This window comes from Triplophysa dalaica, chromosome 4 (genome assembly GCF_015846415.1).
Source record: "Triplophysa dalaica isolate WHDGS20190420 chromosome 4, ASM1584641v1, whole genome shotgun sequence".
In the NCBI taxonomy this organism is placed as follows: Eukaryota; Metazoa; Chordata; class Actinopteri; order Cypriniformes; family Nemacheilidae; genus Triplophysa; species Triplophysa dalaica.
In genome coordinates, this window is record NC_079545.1 from 11,148,234 (window position 1) to 11,172,139 (window position 23,906).

Consider the following 23,906-nt stretch of genomic DNA (forward strand, 5'->3'; position numbering starts at 1 on the left):
CAAACCGCTTCTTCTTCGCCTCGTGTCTTGTGGACAATGATGCCTAGTGGCCATTGTCTGTCGACGTAGACAACGACACACAAGTATAAACCGGTGTAGGTCTGACGCAGATGTAAAAAATCCACGACTATGTTGTGCTGTGTATACTGTGCCGAACAGATCACATGGCTGAACTCTTGAGTTCAGAAACACTCGATCCAGATGTATGTGCAACGTTACCTTTCCACACAGGTAGACCACATTAGTATCGGGGTCATAGAAGGGCAGGAGGACTCCGTTACTGGTGTCCATCTCATGAACAGAAATGGGCTCGTCTATATTTTCCTGTGGAAAAAAATAGAAAAACCGTAACGGACCAATATTGCAGAAATTACAACGATATGTGATTTTTACAAATATTATATCGAGGCACTTCACAGAAAACCGTATCAGAAAGCGCACACACTTTATTACATCATTTAAACAGTGTTATTGAGAAAATCTTTTTTTAGCTTAGTGTAAGGAGTTTGTTAGCATTTTTGCGACTGAACAACTACTGGAATGAAATGCGTGTGCGGTTTCCATGGCAACTGACCGGATCCCACAGCGCAAGCTGTCTCTCACTCATGCGGCTAAAACCAGTGGTAAACACTTTGCCATCAGACATGAAAATGGCTCTCATGGGTCTGGCACCCTCGTGGGCCTTGTCCTTCTCCTGCCAGGGAGAAACAATGACACATCACAACACTGCTCACGTTAATGCGAAACAGAACAGACAGATCATTTTGGGACCATGAAAGCACAGCAAAATACAATAACTTTATTTGACAACAGAAAATGAATGTCCATGTAATTCAGAGATAAACATAAGCCATTTCTTCCCTTTTACATTTTTTACACTAAAGATATCTGCAATCATTAATATAAATAAAAAATTATATTTCAATATATTTTCATGTCTAGCTATGTTATAAAAATATATAACGTACGGATATAAGTGTAGAACAACTTTTCATTTAAACAGTTAAAAAAATAGTACAAACGGTATCTTCATTTCGCATGCACTGACCGCAATGATCTCCTCCTTGCGGGGATCGATGACCCGGATTTTCTTGTCTTTGCAGGTGGTACAGATGATGCTGCCACTACGGTTCCAGCACACGCTATAGACGAGGTCAGGGTGCATATCCTCCAGATTGATCATGGCCTCTCCCGTCCCCACGTTCCAGATAATAATCAAATTATCACACCCTGCGGACAAACCCCGGGAGAAAACATGACACGCGTATAAGCATATTTCAATGTTTAAGACATGTTATGACTAAAACAGACTAATATGATAAAAGATAAAGGTGCATGGCGCACAGTGGTCACATTACAACTGAACAGAAGATACAGATGTGACAGTCCAAAAGAAATTAATTCATAGAAAGATCAAGTTTGTCTTCATATTTAATATTTAAAGGTAAGATCTATTTTTAACCATTTAAAGTTATAAACAGATTTGTTGTACTTAATCCGTTCCATTGAACTGAAGCCCAATGAATTGAGCTGTTTTCAATAACATCTGGCAGTGCTTCTTTGAAAGCAGCTGGAGTTCATTTTCCTTCTAAGTGCTTGACAGTTACTCAAAAATGCACTTGGATAACTGCCGAGACATCTTTAAAAAATAAACGTTTAAGATGTGGCTTGAAGGTTAACGCGTGTGCTTCAACACGTGGCATGATGCTGCTCATGCAGTTGACGCTGTCTGACACCATTTTCTGATTCCCTCCCCCTCTTGTGTTTTCAGTCTCTACTTAACCAACTTCTATCTCAAAGCCCCCAAAATAAACACTACTTATGTGTTCATTTTGAATACTGTTACTTAAAAATAAAAATTCTGTATTCTCTTGTCATTTCAAACCTATATGACATTCTTTTTTCCACAGAACACGAAAGAAGATATTTTGAAGAATGTGTTAACTGGATCCCATTCACTTGGACTGGGTTTGTTTCTTTACAATAGAAGTGAATAGATGCCAGTGCTGTTTGGTAACTAACTTTCTTCAAAATATCTTTTTGTGTTCTGCAGTGGAAAGAAAGTCATAAAGGTTTATTATTTCCTTTTTGGGTGAACTACCACTTTAACTGGGAATTCAAAGCAGTTTAACAATGAGAAATCATTGCAAAAACGTTTTGTTTCTTACCTGCACTGAGGAGGATGTTACGGGCAGTGGGATGCCAGGTAATAATGCCCACTCTTTTTGAATGACCCTCCAATACCACCACAGGCTCGGACAATGAGGTAACCAAACCATTCTCTGGGATCTGCCACACCTGAGAACAACAGCAGAGCAGAACAGTTTAAAACGTTTTATTTCCAATATTTATTTTACATTGATGATTTAATGGATAGGGAAGCAGAATAGGTAGGTAATGAGAGAAAAATTGGATCAGAAAATTGTTAAAGTTAGATTTGCATCCTGTTCCACACACACAGCAACATACCATACGTTGAAAAAAATTTTATATGCTCTTCTACTTGTAAGTTGCTTTGGATAAAAGCGTCTGCCAAATAAATAAATGTAAACTAAGGACAGACTTTTTACATTCACAATTACAAAAAAGTGCCTGGAGGGGGCAGCAGAGGGCAAATAACAGAGACCCGCAGCACTTCCTCATCTTATCAATGTGCATAACACAGGTTATTATTTGTATAATAAGTCGACAAATTAGGCCCATTACCTTAATCTATTTATATCTACTTATACTTGAAATTTTAATTTTGTCATCATTTACTCACCCTCACTGTTTATTTATATTTGAGATATTATAGAAGAATGTCAGTAACAAAACAGATCTCATTCCCCATTAACTGCCAAAGTAGGGAAAATAAATACTATGGGAGTCAATGAGGGATGAGATCTGTTTGGTTACTGGCATTCTTCTAAAACATCTTCCATCTTCAGCAGAAGAAAGAAATGTATAAAGGTTTGGGACAATCTGAGGGTGAGCAAATGATGACAGAATCTGAATTTTTGGATAAACTATCCCTTTAATATACATGTAGCACAGGTTCAGGAATGCTTGATTCTCATTGCTTGGTCAAATTTTGTTAAATAATTCTGTAATATCATTAAAAATATTATGTCACGAATAACATGCAGGCATGCACACAACTCAATTGAAATTTCTGAGGTTGGGATGAAGAAAAACAGCTTGATTCATCAACCTCCATATCCTCAAAAGAAGATGAAAAACACTGTCCCAATAAACTCATGCTCGCTCACTCTTTACACTGAAGTTGATGTTTTTGCTGCAGTCCGGCCAAATAAGGGCTAGTAGCGAGATACAAAAACATTCAGAGCCAGCAGGACTGACCTCAGTCCTTTAAAATAGTAACTGCTGATTCTATGACTTCAGGGTAGCCTTAAACTAATCTGAAACAGCCCAGAAGTCCCATCGCTTATGCTGTGATCCGATCTGCAGCCGCTCGAATGAGTCACGCGGATGACTTTGCCAGCCGCACTTGGACTTAGTAATGGTAGGTAAAGATGCAGATTTACATTTGTGTCCATTTTAGTTGTTATTTAACCCCTTTCCCAAGTATTACCGCTATCATAATATTTGTTGTATTCTGTTATATTTTGAAAATGACTTAAGCAATACATCTATTAATGTTCTATGCATGTGAAAGTCCAATCATGTAAATCAGAATTTTGAAACGTTAAAAGAAACTGAAAAGTAGAAGGGTGACGTACCATCACAGTGCAGTCTTCAGATCCGCTAGCAATGACGTGGTCATTGTGAGGGCACCAATCAATGTCCAGAACAGGACCGGTGTGGCCACATACTGTAGGGTAGGCCTTATCTATACGGCCCGTCTGAGGAGAGAAAACAGAGAAAGGGAATTATTAGATTATGGTAGCATGTTTAGGAAAAGTGAAATGCACACTATGTCAGCTGAAATCTACGTAATTCCAAAATAAACTTGGCATGGCCTACGTTCATGTTACAAAAAAAAGTTGGGTGGGCAGACCGCCATTCTTCTGTAGATTTGCAAAGAATAGCTCGTCCGGCATTGTAACATTAACACACGACAGCTGATTTAAAATAAGAACAGATTGCACGGCTTTTGTTTTCAACACGGCTTCCAAACGCAGCCACAGAATTGAGTGTGAAGCGGACCCGTGACCTTTCCATTCGAAGTGGAAGGTCACACGGACACTTAAAAATGTGTGAGAAAGCTAAAGGATATTTAGAAATGAATAGATGTTACTTGTTGTAAATTACAAATGTTATCCTGTACAATACTATCAAAATGATTTGTGACAAAATAAAATTAAGCAATTGAGTAGAATTTAAACGAACAATATTCATTTCTGCCAGTGTTCTGTTTCACTCTCTTCTCTCTTTTAAACCGCAAACAAAGAAGCAAACAAATAAAGGCATGGCTGTGGTGTCATGCCCAGTCAGCTGACTTCCTGATGACATCTTTTCTCTAGGTCACGACCTTTGATCTCTTGCAAGACCACAATCTCTGCATTGGGCCGTGTGATCGGGTGTCATCCGATCATATTGTTCAATGTGTGTTTAGACACAACCACACCCACACTTTTGTTCACACAGCTTTTTTTCATTGGGTGCTGCTTTGCCTGTGGTTCGATGACATCACTACGCAAAGCCCCGCCTAGTAAAGCACACCAGCCTGGATCTGTGCAAATGAACCAGCACCCTTAAATGAAGACACAACCCCACCTGTACATAAAACCTGCGCTGTGTACACATTCCTTCTCAAGTCTGGGCATGGAATTAACAACGCCTTATGAGAGAGGAACTACAGCAGACCTTTCGCTGTTTTTCGTGAGTTAATAGCCCATCATGTGTTTTTGAAGTATGTGTGGATTGTTTTGAATGCCGAGCGATGATGTCACGGTGAAAAAGTCTGGCGGGAAAGGATCAAAAGCAACACGGGGGAAAATGTCTGATAAGTTAAAAACTATCCAAGACTCCATCACAGTCCACAAATAAGTGTTGTGTTATCAAGAGTACTGATAACCAATCACTATGAACAGCTAATCAAACCGAGACAGACTGGCTCTTGAACACTGATACAGTGCTGCTGCCAGCCAATAACAACAGAATAAACTCAAAGTCCAACAAAAATCATCACATTCACCAAAGACAACAAACCAAGAACCTTTCATTATTTTTGCATGACTTCTTCATCTTGTCTTGCGTTTGCTGCCTTAAAGTGAAATGATTGACAACATATTGTACATTTACACAGATGCTTTTATACAGGGCACCTATTCTATACATTTCGGTATGGGTTTTCTCGGAGATTCAAACCCATAACCTTTACAACTTAACACAATGTTCTACCAAATAAACTATGACAACACAACATCATCATTACCGGTGAAGAAACTCAAGATTTTCCACTGAAGATACAAGTTAAGGTTGTGTCAATTCAATGTGGGTGCTAACATGTATTGGTTCTAAAGTGTAGTTTTTTTTCTTCATCATTCTCGGTGATACAATAAAAAAAGAATCAATTTACACACCTAGTGTTTGTGCTTTCAGCTAACAGGAGGACTTTAAAGGATAGATAACATTCTGTCAACATTTACTCACCCTCTTGTCAGTTCAAACCTAAATGACTTTATTTCTTCAGCAGAACACAAGAGAAGATATTTTGAAGAATATTGTCAACTCGCATGCCTACGCATTAGTTTTTGTGGATGGGGGGGCTGTGCTGTTCTGTTTCCAACTTTCTTCAAAATATCTTTTGTGTTCTGGGGAAGAAATAAAGTCACACAGGTTTGAAATGACAAGAGGGTGAGTAAATAATGAGAGAATTTTCATTTTTGGATGAACTGTCACTTTAAAGGGATAGTTCACACAAAAATAAATCTTGAGTGATCATTTATTCATCTTAATGTCCTGTATATGACTTTTTATTTTCTGTAAAAAGCAGTAGTAAAATTTGATAGTTGAAAGTGATAAATGGTTTCCTCAAGACAACTCGCCAGTATCCCAAAGCCTTTAAATAGGGAGGATCCTGATAAAGTAAAAGCATTAGCCACGAAATTGATTTCCAGACATTACTGTCATGTGCTTTTTATAGATCACTGACATTGGAGCAGAGGGTCAGTAATGATGATCTCTCTATGGATTTCAAAATGGCTCGCCTTTCTTGCTGCCTCATTATTTATTAACATATTCGGAGATACCAGACAGAAAAATGCAAGACTTCTCATTATTTATTAACATATTCAGAGATACCAGACAGAAAAATGCAAGACATCTCATGCGCGTATTAAAAGACTACTGCTGGGTGAGAGCTTAATGGTCAAAAATGTTAGTCTGATCACAGCGCACAACAAGCCACACCATTAGAACATCATTCATGTGTGTATCACATAAACACTGAAGTTTATTACATACGTAGATGATGACAAATAGCAAACCACATTAATAATTACATTAATAAAGACAATAAGTACAGATTCACAGTTTATTTTTATAGCAGTGGGTTTTGCGTGTCATTCCAAACCTGTATGACATTTTTCTTCTGCAGAAAACCTTTTCTTTTTTTAAGAACATTGGTAACCATACAACATTGGACCCCACTACACCGACTTTCATTTTATGGACACAAAACCACTAATATGTTTTTATAAATCTTCCTTTGAGTTCACAGAAGAAACAAGTCATATACAGGTTTCGAACAATAACATTAGGGTAAATAAAAAAAGTTTTATCCATTTTTCGAAATATTCGTTTTTGGGTGAACGATCCCTACAGTAATAGAGATCAAATATTGCTATAAAAAGTTTTGCAGCCGTTTTTGCGTCATTAACTCCAACTCAGGCTGAATCATAAACATCACTGTGGAGGGCTGAATTTGCATCATGAATATTTATCTGAATTAATTACAGCCTACTAAAACTGGAGCTGTCCCGACACATCACTGCAAAGAATTGAGGCACACTTGTTGCATAGCAACAGTAGCAGCTTTACTGCGGACTCCTACCTCAGATAAAGACAGTCTGTCTGAACGCATTCAATAAACAGCATAAGAAAAACATTCCTCATCTCTATAAATCCATTTACAGTTGACGGACATTACATTGAAGAGATAAAAAGAAAAAGAGAGGGGACGTTTAAATCATGGAAAAGCACACACACAAAACAGAAAGACCAGATTCACTGTAGAGGTGGCCAGCACAGTCAATTTTTGCAGTAAAGTCTGTTTTATCCATTCAACGTGGAAATTTCCATTTCTTCCATCTTTAATATTTACATCTACAAGGACTAAGAGGCAGGGGTGTCCTAACTCAAGCATACCAGAAGCTGACCAACCAGATCTCATGTCATTTCCTTGATAATGAAAAGAGCCAATCAGTGCAAAGGGGGCGGAGCCATCAGTGTCAGAGAGAGTTGCTCTGGGCAAACAGGTGTTTGAGGCTGACCAATTGATATGACTAGAAAGAGAGGGTTTAAAAAATATCAAATGATTGAGAAAGATGAAAAGAAAGACCTACTATTAGGCCAATATTTTTATTGCGTTTTAAACAGAGTTTATTTTAAACCTACTAAACATATGTGACAACAGTGAACTTGTATCGACACTTTGCAAAATATACATTTTGTAAAAATTTGGGTAATATATATAAAAATTCACGTTACACTTTCTCTTTTTCTTACACACCCCAATCAAAGAATCTATTGGGTGAGAGTGCTGCGGTTCAGCCAATGGAGAGAAAAGAGGAAATGGGCCTGGAAGGCTGACAGCCGGGGAGCTGAGGATGACCATATAAGGTAAAATCTGCAGTCAGCAGCAGCCAGAGCACAGCCAGTTCACCATGAACAGTAGGGGGCTCCTGAAATACAGACTAGGAATAAGAACGACACATCCATGGCCACAAACACACGATGTGAGTTACATCTGTCTATCTGACAGCACAGGATATATGGAGTTGGACTTTGGGGTTTAGGGACTGAACTCACTTCCTGTCTATGCCCTCCTTTTTCCTGTTTCCTCTCTTCTCTTCATCTTTGGTGCTCTCTTTTTTGTGACAGCAGTGACAGCAGAAACCGAATCGGTTTGCAGAGGGTTCAGTTCAAATACAGGAAACCCATCAGAGATGTCCAACATAGTTTAAACAAAAGCCATGCAGATCCTAACTTTTTTGAAAAGGAAAAATCTGGGTTTAATGTTAGCCCAGTTTGGACATTTGTGACACAAATATAATGATTAGGTTTATATTTAGTGTACGGTTTTTCAAAGCTGATATAGACGGTTTCAAAGCAATGACTTAAACTAACGTTGCTGCGCATGCACGCTTTTGTGGCCCAAACGTCCGGTACACATCTGCAAAGAATAGAGTCTCTGTGAATTATTTCTGACAACAAGTAAAATAAATAAATAATAAATTAGCTAGCAAGTTAGAATGTCTAGCCAGTATTATTTTGGGTTAGAAGTAGAAGAACCTTACTTAAACGCGACCAAGTACTGTAAACACAACCCACTCAAATTGTTTATTTTTAAAAAATGGATATTCAATTAAATTCAAGAAATTGTTTAATACAAATAATACATTAAAATTTTAATATAAATGCAATAAAATAGAAATGGTATATTTTTTGAACTAGCCAGAATGATCCATGAACACAGACCGAAGTTAACTTCGGGTCAGGCACGTGTTGTCCGACGAAACAGTCTATAACACAATTTAACCACAACGCATTGGAATTTGTTACTCTGTAGTCAGAGTTTAATGTGCGATCAAATAGAAATAATAGTGTATAAAATTGTCCAAAGATAAAAACTTATCAGACGTCCTCTGGATGACGGGCAATCTCCTCCCCCCAAACGTAATAAAGTATACATTTGTGGCATAACATAATATTGATACAGTATTGGGTTGCATATTATTTTACAGTACGTGTACTTACAGTGTACTTACTAAGAAAATACTGAGTAGTATAAGGTAACCACTTGATTTAAGTTTAGGTTTAGGGGTAGGTTCAGGGCTAGTACCTAGTTATCACCCAGTTATTATATTTATTGGGAAAGAGGACTGTGAAATAAAGTGCCACCCGGTATTGTGTAGTAAGATCACAGGACGCTACCATATCTATGTAGTCTCGTGTTAATGTAATGTACAATTATTAAGTCACTAAGTTGCCTTGAACTGTTTGTTCTTGGTCACAACCAAAATTAAAACTTAAAATCTCCACTCTTCAAAAGTAAAAAATGGACAAATACTGTCGATAAAGTTGAACTTCTCTTGAACCCAGAACACTTTTACACTTCAAAACCAGCACATGAGCAGGTATCAAAATGAATTAGAAGCATATCGCTACATAACAACCAACGTCTTTCCTTCATGACTTGAACTGCCAAAGAGAAACAGTCGCTAATACCATAACGGAGTCTGGTGTTGAGGCGTAAATGGGGAGTTTCCTGTGCCATGGGTCATTTTTCGGGCTATAACCTCAATATGAGAGGTGGTCAGACAGAAAGGAGGAAAATTAGTCACTCTGGTCAGTTTGAATGGAAAGCAGGAATGCAAGGACTGTGGAAGACACTGGTCATCTGTTTCCCACTGTTTCCTTCGTATGGAAATGAGACATCTGAGTGGGGAAGGGGGTCTTGATAGAGAAAGACAACACGTGATTAGTTTGACAATAGACACCTGATGGTCTCCTGAGGGGGAAAAGACAAAGAGTCTGATTTGAGCTGATCTGTCACCCACACAAAGAATCCAGCGATGGCCCAGCTGAAACTCCACCCCCGACTCCCTCCATATGAATCCATCACTACAATAACCAACATGTCATTTTTAACTACAATTAGAACAATATAGAAGTACATTGAGTTTACCAACAAACTATTTCAAGTCTTCTGATGTTCTTCTCAAGAGCCACGAACACTCGGCCAATCTGCTAGCATGTTCTTTACAGTAAAACAATTGACAATCACGGAAGTCTGAGGATTTAAGAGAGTCTGCTGAGATTGAGGAGTTCCCATACAGAGCTGATCTGGGAAACAAAGGGGTGTGCAGGGCCTGGCATACGCTGAGGGACAATAGCCCCCCAGAGCCAGCTGTCTGTTCGCAGGGGGCTGCTGAGAATAGGACAGCCCGGCCTATAGACAGACAGTGCAAAACCAAATCAGCCTGAGAGTGGATACGTAAGGAGGGGTGCGATGCATTAGACAGAAGGACAGCAGGTGTGCAAGCGCATACACACAGAGGAACTAAAGGGGAATGTGTGCACTAAAGGGTATATGAGGACAGAACACAAAAGATATTTTGAAGAACGTCAAGTCCCATTGGGGTCCCGTTGACTTCAACTGCATGGACAAAAAAACACAAAGACATTTCTCCAAATATCTCCTTTTGTGTTCCACAGAAGAAAGAGTTTTGAATGACAGGTGGGTCATTTTTTTTGGTGAACTAATGCGGTTTTAGGTAAGAGGGACAGACAGATGACCTGCAATCTGTTCTGAGAATACTCAACAGTGAGAATCTGAGAACGGACATGCTTTATTTCTCACAGATTAACAATTTCCCATCACACTCGCACTTGACATAAGGGGTGGAATGACAAAAGATTAATAGCGGCTTAATCCATCACTTTTTAATCCAACCTGAAAGCTGAACTTTTATAAAAGCTTCAAAGCAGCGGTCTGCAGGAAGTGAAAAAAACCTCTAATCATGTCAATAAGATAAATGCGCTCTAGTTGGCCAGCGTTTCTGGCAGGGCAGTCTGTGACATCTTCCGCGAGTGTGTGTGTGTCTGTGAGTGATGATGACAGGATCCTAACTGAGTGCCAGAGGCTTGGATGTCACGGTCGCGTTCGAGCGCTCTCTAATTACAGACCGCTGTTACGAATGTCAACACCGTTGCTTTGGGTTGTAGCGCTAATCTCGCCATTATTACCACAGTAATCGGAGATGTGCAAAATGACACCATCAGATACATTAAGTCAGCGCTGAATCCAACACTTTCCACAGATGGCTTCTTTTACTAGTATTTTCATATAAATCTAGCGTGCTGATGTCGTTATAAAACAGTTTGAGTTTTTTTCATCCTATTTTTTGGTGAAACTACTAAATCCAAATGTATCTTCTTGTGCTTACAATGTGACCAATGGCAACTGAGGGTGTTTTTTAAAGCGGCCCTGCAACGGTGTTTAACGATGTTAAACGTGCCCGTCTTCATTCTTAACATGGTTTACTTGCCAAAAAACGAGGTGGGCGTATTACGTAGTATTTCTGTGCTTGATACACTTCCCCAGCGATCGTACAGGTTTCGGAAAGTGTTTTCGAACACATAAAACTGTTTCGCAACAAATTTTCTTAGAAAAAGCATGCGACACGGCCACAGGAGAGCAGGAGATGGAGAATGCCCAGATGTCACTTTCACTTGTGTGCAGGAGAGAGAGCATCCATTCGCGAACTTCAGGTGTTTGTTTGTTCTTTGCATTTGGGTGATGAATGTTATATAAACGGTGCATATAACGCTGGATTTGGAGATTGTTTGAAACTGATATATGGAGCCGTCCCAGCTTTAAAAGATGCCAGACATGAACCGCATGTGGTGAGTGAAACTGATGTCTGTGTTTTGTTGACAATGGGTGCGCACGTGCTTTGGTTCAGTCTACCCCTCCCCCCGGACGGGCCATATGTTTTCGGAAAACAATCGTAAAGCTGTTACTATCTTTTATAAATGTGATCAAACTAAAACTAAATACTCTTCGAAGATACGAAGTATGCAATACTACTCTATAGGTACTCCAGATTAGTATGAGATTGGCAGAAACCCTGTGTGTTACGCCCGCTTTAAAGGTCAAGTGTATAAAATTTAGTGGGATTTAGCAGTGAGGTTGCTAGTTAGCCAATAATCAATATCGGTCATTTTCAAAAGGCGATTTGCCAAAAAGTCATTTAATTTTGAAATGCGCTTTTTGACTCCGCTGCAGCCATGTATTTAGTGAGAGCAGTCGGAACGCGTCACTCTAGTTTGTTGCCTAGAGTAATGCCCGCCTACTGCCCCTCTGATTTGTTGGGACTAAGTCACGAGTCCGGCCAATCAACGTGGGAGGATGCGTAACAGAAAGTTTTTTAACTCTCACACCGAAAGCACTTACTAACTGGAGCTGCTTCGTGTTCATGCTCTCTGAGGTAAGGCAGCATCAGACGTTGAAATAGTGAAATAGTGCCTGAATTTCGGAGCAGCTTTGCGGGTTTCCTGCAGGTTTCGCAGGATTTACGCATTATTATCATCATGTAGATATAATTCACATCCATAGTATAACAATGATTTTGCTCTGCAAACGAGCAGCACACTGCACACGCGTTTCTTGTAATTCATCGAGTTGGCGTTTTCCACCTCATTTTAAGTTACACCATTTCAAAAATACAAGCCATTTTAAAGCATAAAAAACTTGAATCGTTGGTCTTCAGTCAGAGCGCTCTCGTGGTCTAATAAACCAATGTTGATGAAATTTAGAAAACCATAATCTAATCTAAAAAAGAGAAATATGAAAAATGTCATTACACATACTAAAAATGGGATTAATCATAAAGCATACAGTTTGTGGGTTATTTTAACTCTCTTCAATTTTACTTAATTGTAGTCGATGGAAACTTTAGGGACCTACTACAATTATTTGTTGCTTGTAGTTGTTTACTGTGTTGCTTGTGGTTTACAGAATTCTGCTGGGTGCCCCCTTCTTTCTTTTGTTATTATTAATATAAGTGTTATGATTAAGATATCTCAGTCAGAATTAAAATGTTTCAAATGTTTCATAGCCTGTGTTCTTAATTTTTATATAAATTTACTGTTTTACACCATATATATATATCGGTTCAAAATATCGGTTATCGGTCTAATTCACATGGAAATAATCGGTATCGGCCTTGAAAAACGGATATCGGTCGACCTCTAGCCCACTCTACCCCTCATCCCTCCCTTTCGAAGCACTACTGAGGCAGTTTTTGCTTCTTTCCCAAAGGAGATGTATATACAAACATGCTCTGGTAATCAGTTTGTCCGTTTAGGACTACTGTAGAAAAAACATAGCGAATTCCATACGGTGCATGTAGATAGAAATAGCTCATTCTAAGGTAATAAAAACATAACGCTTCATTATGTTAGGTCTTCATACACCCCTGAAGACATAGTTATGTATATTACATTTCATTTCTTTCAATAGATCCTCCAAAATGACACACCTATGTGTTTAAACCTACGTGAAACACACAAAAACTACACTGTGCTTTTAAAAACAAAGGACAGATAAATGGTCTTGGACAGATAAAAATGTTTAACAACACCAATTTAATGCAAAACATTAAATTGTACATTTATGTAAATCCAGAAAGGGGCTAAACGGTAGAAGATTTGAGAAACATTCTTTGCGAATCAGAGAGTGAACCGCACACTTCAACATGTGCAAACATGCACACTCACGTATGCGCAAGACAGGGTGACACACTCTTTATCTAGAAGAAACAAATCTCTGCCTTTGTAACACAATATTCTGAGTCTGTGACAGAAGGTTAAAGAGGGAAGTGCATTAACCTCTGCTGTAATGAAACCCCAACAAATATGAGACCTTCACATATCGAATAACAAATCGCTGCAGATTCAGCCCTGGAAATTTGACTTTTGTCATTACATTCAAGCTTAGAAATCCAGTAAGGAACAAGATATCCATACATCAATGGATAAGAAATCGCTTCAGTACGACAAGAGAAAAATGTCAATGCTGTTCCAGTAAGTTAATGTTGCCTACAATACTTATACATGTAAAATATAGCTGTAACGCATTTACAACAAGGCGGGGGAGTAAATGAATGAATTACTGTAATGTAACAGTGGTTAGGTAAAATTGAATTGATAGAAACTAAATGGTTAAATCGCAACATAAAGAGTATGTATGTTTCAGCAATGTAGGTAAGACATGCTCACCAAAGCCCCAAAGACATCCAGCGTGTCTTTCTTCCACTCTTAACAACTCTGACACAAATAGATCAAGGCAGACGTCCGATGAATCACACCTTAATCATTGCAAAACCACCAGAGCGTGAGGCTGTAATTACATGTGTGTGCACTCAAACCCGAACAAAGACCATAAGCCCATTCAAAACTAAGACCGTGTCTACAAGGATCTGTACTGCCTCACTTACATTCTTCCTTTCTCAAAAACACCAAAAAAAAATCACTTTTCACAGTGTAATAAAAAAAAAAAATTCCTTAAGGTTCATCAAAAGCTGATGTTCTCCACCAAATTTAAAGCTTCAGGTGTAGAAGTTCAATTCTAAATCAAGCTTCCATCAATTATGTCAAGGGTCATAGCCACTGATCTATATAAATGACTGGATTGCTAATGACGTCATTACACTAAAGCTACCGTGCCGCCATGTTGGTATGCCCAAACGTTCTATTAAATGAACAGGGAGTTATCACACATTAATGATAAAGCATTAACTTACCAGTCCCCCTTTTTATATCTAAAGCCCCACAGTAAATTCTTGCAACAGAAATGTTTATTTCAAAAAAAGCTTATTTAGCTTTACTGCAGCTCACTGGCAAGAGCATGGCGCCAACAACGCCAAGGTCGTGTGTTCAACCCCAGGGGATTGCACATACTTTGAAACAATTGTAAAGGATAAGGCAATATAAGTCGCTTTGGATAAAAGCATCTGCCAAATGCATAAATGTACATGTATTAGAGTGAGTTACGTTCATTTTCATTACAGTAGCGAAAATATCAGATCAGCAGACTAACGAGACACCTGAACATATGACAAATGTGCTTATTCTGACATCTTAATATATATAAATACAGGGTGTAAATGATCTTTAGGTCATGAAGCTTTATTTCTAAACATTTCCACATGTGCCATTACAACAGTGTGCAATACACACTTACCTTCTATACGTCGCTATTCTGCCCAAAATAAACATTAACATTGGAAAAACATAAGTAACAATTAATTAAAGCACATATGTAAACTAAAAATTTATCGTGCGCCTGATAAGCTGAAAAACTGGTTCTTTTAGATTGTCATTTTGACTAAGTCAAAGGCGCTTTCTGTCAGTTGGTCATACAAGATGGCGGCCCAATCGCTTCCGTTGGCTTCACCGACCTGCCGTTGGTTTAGCTCTCTATGCGAAATCCAGTCATTTATATAGATCATTGGTCACAGCTGAAAAAAGCTTTTTTTCTACTTATTTTTTCATCGATTGATTGGGTATTCGGATAATAAGTACTAAATACTAAATATACAAGAAAAAATAAGACAGGTCTCTTAAAATGAACAACTTATTTGTTTCCTTTTTAGAAAAATGTACATATTTATTGCATTCATTAATCAAAACACAACTAAACCCATTTAGTACATTCCATTGCAATATTACATTCAAAATGCACTTAAACACAAATGTTTAAATAAGAAACATTAATAAAAATAGAAAGAATAATTTCAAAGGTAAGCAACTAACATCAGCTTATGCATGATGCATTTAGTTTATCTAAATGAGTTTCTTTTTTTTTACTATTAAATAGTAATATTTTCTCCAGATACCAGACTTTTACTTTGCCAGGTTGTCAGAAGACGCTTATTTTTATTATGTCTGTTTCTTCACTCAAACAATAAAATGTTCGCGAAATAAACTCTCAGAGCAACTCTGGAGATGAAGTTCATGTGTTCATGTCCTCATAAAGCGCAGACACAGACAAATTCATGAGCATCACGCGTGTACCACGTTAAACTGTTCAGTTCATTCACTCAGACACGCAGAACAAACAGATGGAATGTGTAAATAACAGGATTCGGAATCCACTAGTCCAAATCTAGACTCAATGCAGCCGGAAAACAAGTTTCACTCGCAAAATAGACAAAAGCTAAGTGAACGTGTTAAGAGTACTCACCTTATGTAGTGGCAAAACCATGAATGCTCCGCCTCCGCTGGCTTCCACTATGAGGGCGACGAATTTGGGGTTGACGGCACAGAAGGCGCTGTCCCACGTCACCCGGGACACCCTGATATCATCGTAGCACTGGTCATTCTTCACCGCTTGCCCGAACACATGCCGGAACTTGCTCTGTCGCACAACCCGTTTGAACATATCTGCAGAGAAGAACAGGATGCGAATGACAAAGATGCAATCACGTGATAAACGCTTGAGTGCTTGAACTGAGAAGATATGAACAAGTCTCATTATTCAATCTATAAAGCAGTCAAGTGGAGGAAATGCCATTTGAAATGGTTGAGATTCCACATATTCATACTAACTTTACATGGCTGGTGACACAAGAACACGCAGTAGGTGTAAAAGCAATGCAGTAGAGCATTGCATGTGATCACATGATTAAAAAATATATATAAATAAAAATGTACCAAATGCGTAAACATATTTCTTTTATGGTAAAAACGTGGCTTTAAATATCAACGGTTATCTGAACAGAACAGTGCTACATCAAATCAAATTGTCACGTCACCTGATTTTTAAGTCTTAAAAATCATTTATATTAAAATGATTTTTAAATAAATAAATCTTAAAATGCTAATAAAACAATTAATATTCAAGGTGAAACATGCTAAATCTGCCAGCCCTCAAACCAGATGATTTTCAAACTAAGAGGTAGTGTAAATTCACAAAGTATATTCCATATTAGCGTCATTGCTTCATTTTGGCTTCTTTGCTCTCTGTTGTAGCTTGTTTCAGTTTGAAAGCAAACCAGAATTACGAGAACATTTAGTTTCTGTGCTACTTTTCAATCTCAACAATTGAGGCCCAACCAAAACAGCAGAAACACTGAGACTGGATGGACACAAACATAAATGACTGTAATATAGTTCATATCAAAAATATATATTTTTTAACTTTGGTGTTACAAAACAGTATATTAAGGTGTAATGGATGCGAAAATATCCAATAGTGCACATCCAGTAGCAGAAGTAGAGGGAAATGGGGTCCCTTGAGGCCAGTAGAGCAGCAGGGGATGGGGGTGTATTGAGGTCAGGAAACCACTCGTGTTTTGTAGGCGTGGAAGTCTGCTAATGGAGAAATCTGAACTTTGCTCCTGATAATGGAGTGTACAACGTAGCGTAAAGGATATTACACCTATCACATGCTATTCCTCTACTGGCCATTTACCTAACAGGTTAACAAAAAACATGATCTTAAGATGAATGACCGAGATCGAATTCTGCCTGCAGGACTTCACATGTGAATGAATAGATTTCTGAAATTTGAACATGAATCGACGTTTTAGAGAATGAAGGTTAACACTTAAACATGGTTGATATTGGCAGGGGATAGGATATTGCACAGCAGACAAGCTAAAACAACAGGTACAATGGTTGCAGTCATATAAATGCAGAATATTTGGTATGGAATAGATTCATTAAAAAAAATACATTATGTCACCTGTCTCACCCTAGCCAACGCAAACCGAGCAAACGCATACATTCACTTTCAACTGCAAAATTCTGTTTGTAGAAGAATAAAGAGGCATTGCTTACATACTCCTGCCTGTTAAACTCAATCACAACAATATCTCTGATATAACACAGCTCGAGCACATAAATTCCAAGTACAAAGGTATAATTCAGAGCATATGTCAAGTAATACCTCATCTTTGTGAAATTCATCACATGGCACACCTAAAAACCATGAAAACAAAGCTTACACAAAGGTGAATCCCATTTTCACACCCAATGTACATCTGAAGCGTTTGGTGCGTCACGACACTATCATGTCATTCTTATTTCATTATAATTAATCTAAGAGTTGTGTTTACAATTCAACATGGTGATTACTTACAGTACTGTATTAGAATGAAAACATCACACAAATGCCCCGGAAAAGGTCTGGTCCAAATTGGTGTTCTTAAACAATAAAAGTCTGTAAAGATTGTGTTGAACTCCAAGTGAACCATTCAAAAAGTGCACTAAAATTCCAACTACGCCCATGGGCTATATACTGGGACCCAAACTGATGTTTAACCCTGCTAACTCTCAACAAGTGCTAAGATTTAAAACACTGACACAAGAACCCAACTTCTAACACAAGGATGATATGTCGTTAAATTTGAGAAACGCCGTTTCGCAAACACTTTCAGCTTCTTCCAAAATCTGATATTCTAGAAAAATGTAAAGGAAAATATGTGGGCGGCACTTATTTCTTCTGTCTGGAATTGATTGGATGGTGAGAACTTACATACCAGTACATGGTTGGAGAGGATGAATGAAAAAGTAAAAAGGATTTCGGATGACCGCTAAAAAAGAAAGCAAAGGAGCAAAAAAATCTATTTAGATCAAATAAAAAACTTTATTTGGAATACTGCACTGCTGAATTGCAACACCAGAAAACTCCATTTTGACTTCATGTAGATTTTAAGACTAATCCAGTTCAACAGCATTAAACAGCACAACCCGAACCTAATGCCATCTTGGACTGATCTGCAGGGCAAGACACTTGGTTATGCAACCTCAGTGCATGTAGGCTAATATAAGGAAAACAACAAGGGTGAGTCGTAAAGCCGTACCTCATTTTACTCGGTCAATGAAGATTATGCAAATGCATTGACCATTCTTGCTATTTTTATTGGTCTCACACCTTTCATACAAGCATGATAATTGCACGTTGACATCTGTACTGCTCTAAAAAATGTCTCAAGTGCCCATGGATCCAGCCATAAATTTTGACCTTGTTTTCACTTGGCTCACAAATACCCTGCTGCTGGTCTTTAGTCTTCACATTTGCACAGCAGATTGTCACATGACAACCCTTCCAAACCATACAGCAGTACACTTGTTTAACATCGAAAGTTGCTAGGGTCAAAAGTTTTCTTTGCAGCTGTGCTGTAGGCCAGGTGGAGCAAAAGAGATAACAAGAGAGAGAGAGCAACACGAGCGAGAGAGTAAGATTTGAATCCACAGGTTATCATAGTCAAAAGGCCGAGCGGTTGACTGTTTAAAGGCGGAGCTTTGCTGTAGTCCGATTTTCAGAAACGGAACAGACATCTGCTGCCAAATAACACATGGTGAAATCCAGCCTGTATTTACCAACACTCATGAGTTGCCTAGCAACACCAGCAAAATACCACTGGAAAGAATGAAAAAAAAGCTACGCAGAGAATAAATTTGGCCTTTTAAGGCCAAAACGTAGGTACAATATGCAGCAAAAAGCACTGTCTGATGTATTACCAAATTACACAAATATATTGTTTTTGCCGAAAAAGGAGTTAATACGCAAAATTCCTCTACTTTAGCTGACTAATGCCATCACTCAAAACCTTTAAAAATCTTAGTAATATTACTTTAAGGAACATTTCACCTAAAAATTCTGTCTTCATTTACTCAGCAATTGTTCCAAATCTGTATAAATATATATTTGCTCTGTTGAAAACAGAGAAAGATATTTGGAAGAATGCTTGTGACCAGTTCTTGGCCACCATTAACCACCACAGTATGAAAATCTGCTTAAAAACAAAAGAAGATATTTTGCTGGGGCACCATTGCTGATACATTTCGAAATATCAATATTGCTGACAGCACTAACTATTGCTGACAGGAACAGCTCAAGGTGACTAAATGACAGAATTTGTTTTTTTTGGATGAACTGTCCCTTTAAAATTACTGACTTTCGAACATTGATGATGAAAATTGCTGTCAAAAATGAAAATTCTGTCATCATTTTCTCACCCTTGAGTTGTTCCAAACCCTTTTTTGTTCTGTTAAATACAAAAGTGAGGTGAGTAAATGACAGACTTTTCATTTTTGGTGAACTGTCCATTTAAGTATCTGTCCATCAACTGCAAACTACATTCTGACTAGCACAATTTGCTGCATCATTCTACCATACAAAAGCCTGTCTTGACACGTCCATGAGTCATGGCAACCCAGACCATCCAACAGCCATTAAGTCAGTTACATACAGTAACTCCATAAAGCGTTCATTTATACAAATCAAATCCCCAAAATAATTACACCACAGAATCCCTGGCTGAAAGGCTCGATATTGTTGTCAGCACATGTGGCGAGGAACCTTACTCCGTAACAAATTTATCGGACTGAAAAGGCCTAAAAAGGCAACAAGAGATGTTTCAAGAAAAAGCATAACGGCACAAATGTATTGCCAGGCATCATAATTTCAATTCGAAACTGCATGACAGGATGACATTCTAGACGGAGACCACTGTTTCCCCTAGGTTTACGACTTTGAGGGGATGTAGGGTCTCTATATATTTTAATGCGCCTGAGGTCCAGACAATATTTTTTTTAATAAATAATATTTAATCAGTTGAGCCCAATGGAATGTGTATGTAAAAAGTTAAAATCTAATGTTTTATCAAGCCATTTATTTTATATTCTGACAGCCACAGTGTGTATGAAACATAGAAAGGCCTGGTAACTGAGAAATGTGTTCGAGGCTCTGGTGCTAAAGTGAAGTCCTAGTAGTCTATTTTAATATTTAAAATAACAACTGACATGAAACAACTGAAATGAATTCATCATGAGCAAAAGTACTTACAATGTTGCTAACAAGTAGCCGTTTCGTGCCATTCATACAGAAAATTTCAGAAATAAATATGTTAATTTTTCTAAAAAAGTTGAGGTAAAGGTAAAAATTGGTTGTTTATTTTAAAAGACCTGTCTTTTGTATCGCTTGTATACTTTGAATTGCTCTTTAATAAAGAAAAAGTACTTATTATCCGAATACCCCATTAATCGATGGAAAAATCTGATAATTGATAAGCGCAGCCCTAGAACCAAGCCAAGCTGGGTGAAAACCTGTCATCTGGTGGTGAATGAACTTTTCTGAAGACTCTGTAGTCTACTCTTAACTTCTGTAGACCCCCTTTCTAGTTTGATCCCTAGAAACCAGCTATGATAAATCCATCCAAAGTCACTATACCATCCTATTTGTTTATAAATGTTTATGTCTTACAGTCTCGCTCTGACACCTATTTAAACAGCTCTGTCCAAACAATCCTTTGCTCGTTCTAACTAGTCTTTATCTTTTGGAACAAGTTAAACAGAATTGCAAGCCAACTTACTGCCTAAAACTCCTGACCAGACACTGATCTTTGCTGCATGCTTGGAATGTCTGCAGACACAGTGATTTTCATCCATATTGTGCAACTGAAAGCTTATATGTATCAACATTCAAGAATAAACGAGCAGAGTAAATGAGCAATGCCAAGCCTGTACTGACCCTCAAGACAAAACACACAACACGTACTGATGTGGTGTAAATGTACTTATTTTTGCCCCAACTGTGGTCATTTTTATAAAGTCTTAGACAGATTGAGCTGGAAATATTAATAACCTAAGCACCAATGTATAAAATTCCAGACAATGTCCAGAAAGCAGCTGGAAGGTTTTCGATGGAATGCTACAATGAGAACAATGAGTCGGGGAGGATCGCTTTCACATTCTTTACCCATTAAAAACTTCACAAATTATACCACAAAAAAACAGAGGGTGGATTTTACACGGTCACACCAGACATGTTAGCAGACTGCCTACAGGAACAAAATTGGTTACAGATGGCAAAACGTGTTGTCATCCAAAACTAGCTGTGGTAAAAAAACAAGTTTGTTGGTCTTCCAAGCCGCACAGTGTGTCAGGAAAACAAGGGTCAGTCTAAGATTTTAAGTTAACCTGATCTACTCTGGACACACGCTTGAAAAAGTGGGTTACCTACTGACCTACATTAAGGCTTTGAAGGGAGTAAAGAGTAAAAGTCAACCTGCTGATAAAACAACCATGCTAAGCTGGTTTGCTGGTCTTAACTTGTATGTTGGATATAGCTGGCCAAGAAGGTCTACGCTGGTCATCCAGCCCCTCTTACCCAGCAACCAAGCTGGGAGACCAGCAAACCTACTTAGGATGCAAGACTGCTTGACCTAAACAAAATCACATGACATGTGCATGTAAGGTTTAGAACACGTGTACAACCATAAAATAGAGGGAATCAACAAGGAATGTAGGCAGAGAGCAAATCAGAGAGTAAAATTTCTTCCATCCATCTGTCCATACTTAAGTAGAATTACTGGTAAAGTTTGGAATACTTCACCACATTTAAGGTAATTCCAAGTGAGTCATTAATCTAATTACATCATCTGTTAAAGCACAGGAAAGGTGGAGCTCACTGGACCTCTGGGTAAAATAATCTACAATGAAAACAAAATCACAAGCCCCAGCTATTTTTGCAAATATCTGGAAAGTTGAATGTACATGTTGTGTACCATTTTTGAGTCATGCCTGACCTGTCTAGTCAGTTTGGACCTGAGAGGCTGGATGAGAACATGCTGTGACCAAACTCCAGGGCCCCAAAATTATATTTTCAAAAATGCTGGTCACCAAACAACATTGGCCCTCACTGAAAAAATGAGGGTGAATAAATGAAAGGATATTACTCGGGAGCAAACAATACCTTTAAAACTCAGACTGTCCCCACTTGAATGGACATAGGGATGGGCTATAAACCAAATTGCTGTCGCTTGTTCAACTGAACAGGGAAGTTGGTTTTTTTTAAAAGAAGAACTTTAGAGATTATCAGAGCAATCTGAAAATGATCTTGATCAAACCCTCACTCAATTCAACAATCAAGAACAACAAACGTCTCTTCTTTTTCAATAAAGGCCAAACTCTCACCTCACGTTGAGTTCCGGCCAATGAATCAGAGCAAGGGATACCGCCTCCACAACCATCTGAAGCGATTCCTTCACTTCCTGTATTCAGCACAGCACAAAGGAACCCTTGTCAAGCGGCCCCGTCGCATCACAGGGTTCATGGGGAACAGAAAGAGTTGAGCTAGATAGATCTTATCCAAATCTGATCTGAGAACACGTGTTCTTCCTCTTTCAAAATTAAATAAATGACCTTGTTTTAGAATGGCATGACAGGGTAACTTTCGTCCAGGTTGACAATCGGGCAAAGTGTGCTGTGAAAGTCCCCGGACCTTTACATATTATGGATGCACGACTGTATCTATCTGCAGGTGCATTGCACAGCTCTGATAAAACGCGGGCAGAGAAATTGCATACGAGAGTGAATTATTACACTGACGGAAAAATAAATGGAAGTTATTATTTCACCCAAAAATGAAAATTCTTTCATGAATACTCATTCTCTAGTTGTTCCAAACCTGTATAAATGTCATATATTTGTCTGGTTGAACACAAAGATAGATATTTGGAAGAATGTTAGCAAATTCTGGGGCAGAAATGAATACCATAGCAGGAAACATAATTGTGTGGCTTTTGTTCTGTTTAACACAAAATAAGATCTTTTAAAGAATTTAGTAAAGCAAAAAGTTCAGGGGCACATTTGACTACCATTACATTTGTTCTGCTATGGTAGTCCATGATGTCCCAGAAATGTAAGCTGCTAACATTCTTCCAAATATCTTTGTGTTCAACCTAACCAATTGATATAGGTTTAGAACAACAAGAGAGTTAGTGATTCATGACAGCATCTTCATTTTTGGGTGAACCCCTTTAAGAAATTGGGCAGACATGTAGGTTAGACAGAGCCATGCTACAGTTGACTAAGACACACGATACAGGATACAGGATTTGGTTTTCAAATCCCACATATTCCAAAATATAACACATTCACCTACTCCAGCCCACCCAGACACAACGCTGTATAAGCAGAGGCAAGCATTGACATTACATAGGCCCTTATGGCACCCTTGCTGTCGACATACGTGAGTACAAGTTGGGCTGGACAATACTGAAGAAAAATGAGATTGTTTGTAAAATAATGAAAACTATATTATAAAACATCTGAAAATTATAAAACCAACAAACATGTTTCACATTCTATCTGGAAACACAGCATCTCTGTTTGGCTCGCCGCAACACTCTGCTTTCTGTCTACAAGGTTATACTTTCACA

At 38.3% G+C, this 23,906-nt stretch overlaps 1 protein-coding gene across 2 annotated transcripts in view; it reads right to left on the bottom strand.

The window, feature by feature from the left end:
* Positions 1-23,906, bottom strand: part of LOC130419079 (coronin-1C-A) — a 36,903-nt gene that overhangs the window by 7,213 nt on the left and 5,784 nt on the right. For both annotated transcript variants that reach the window (XM_056745502.1, XM_056745501.1), the window contains exons 2-7: positions 15,920-16,119; positions 3,723-3,845; positions 2,169-2,298; positions 1,049-1,230; positions 575-694; positions 220-324 (exon numbers count right to left, since the gene is read on the bottom strand). In XM_056745502.1, the coding sequence (XP_056601480.1) occupies positions 220-324; positions 575-694; positions 1,049-1,230; positions 2,169-2,298; positions 3,723-3,845; positions 15,920-16,117 (858 nt within the window). In that variant the 5' untranslated portion in view covers positions 16,118-16,119. The remainder of the gene's footprint in view (positions 1-219; positions 325-574; positions 695-1,048; positions 1,231-2,168; positions 2,299-3,722; positions 3,846-15,919; positions 16,120-23,906) is intronic.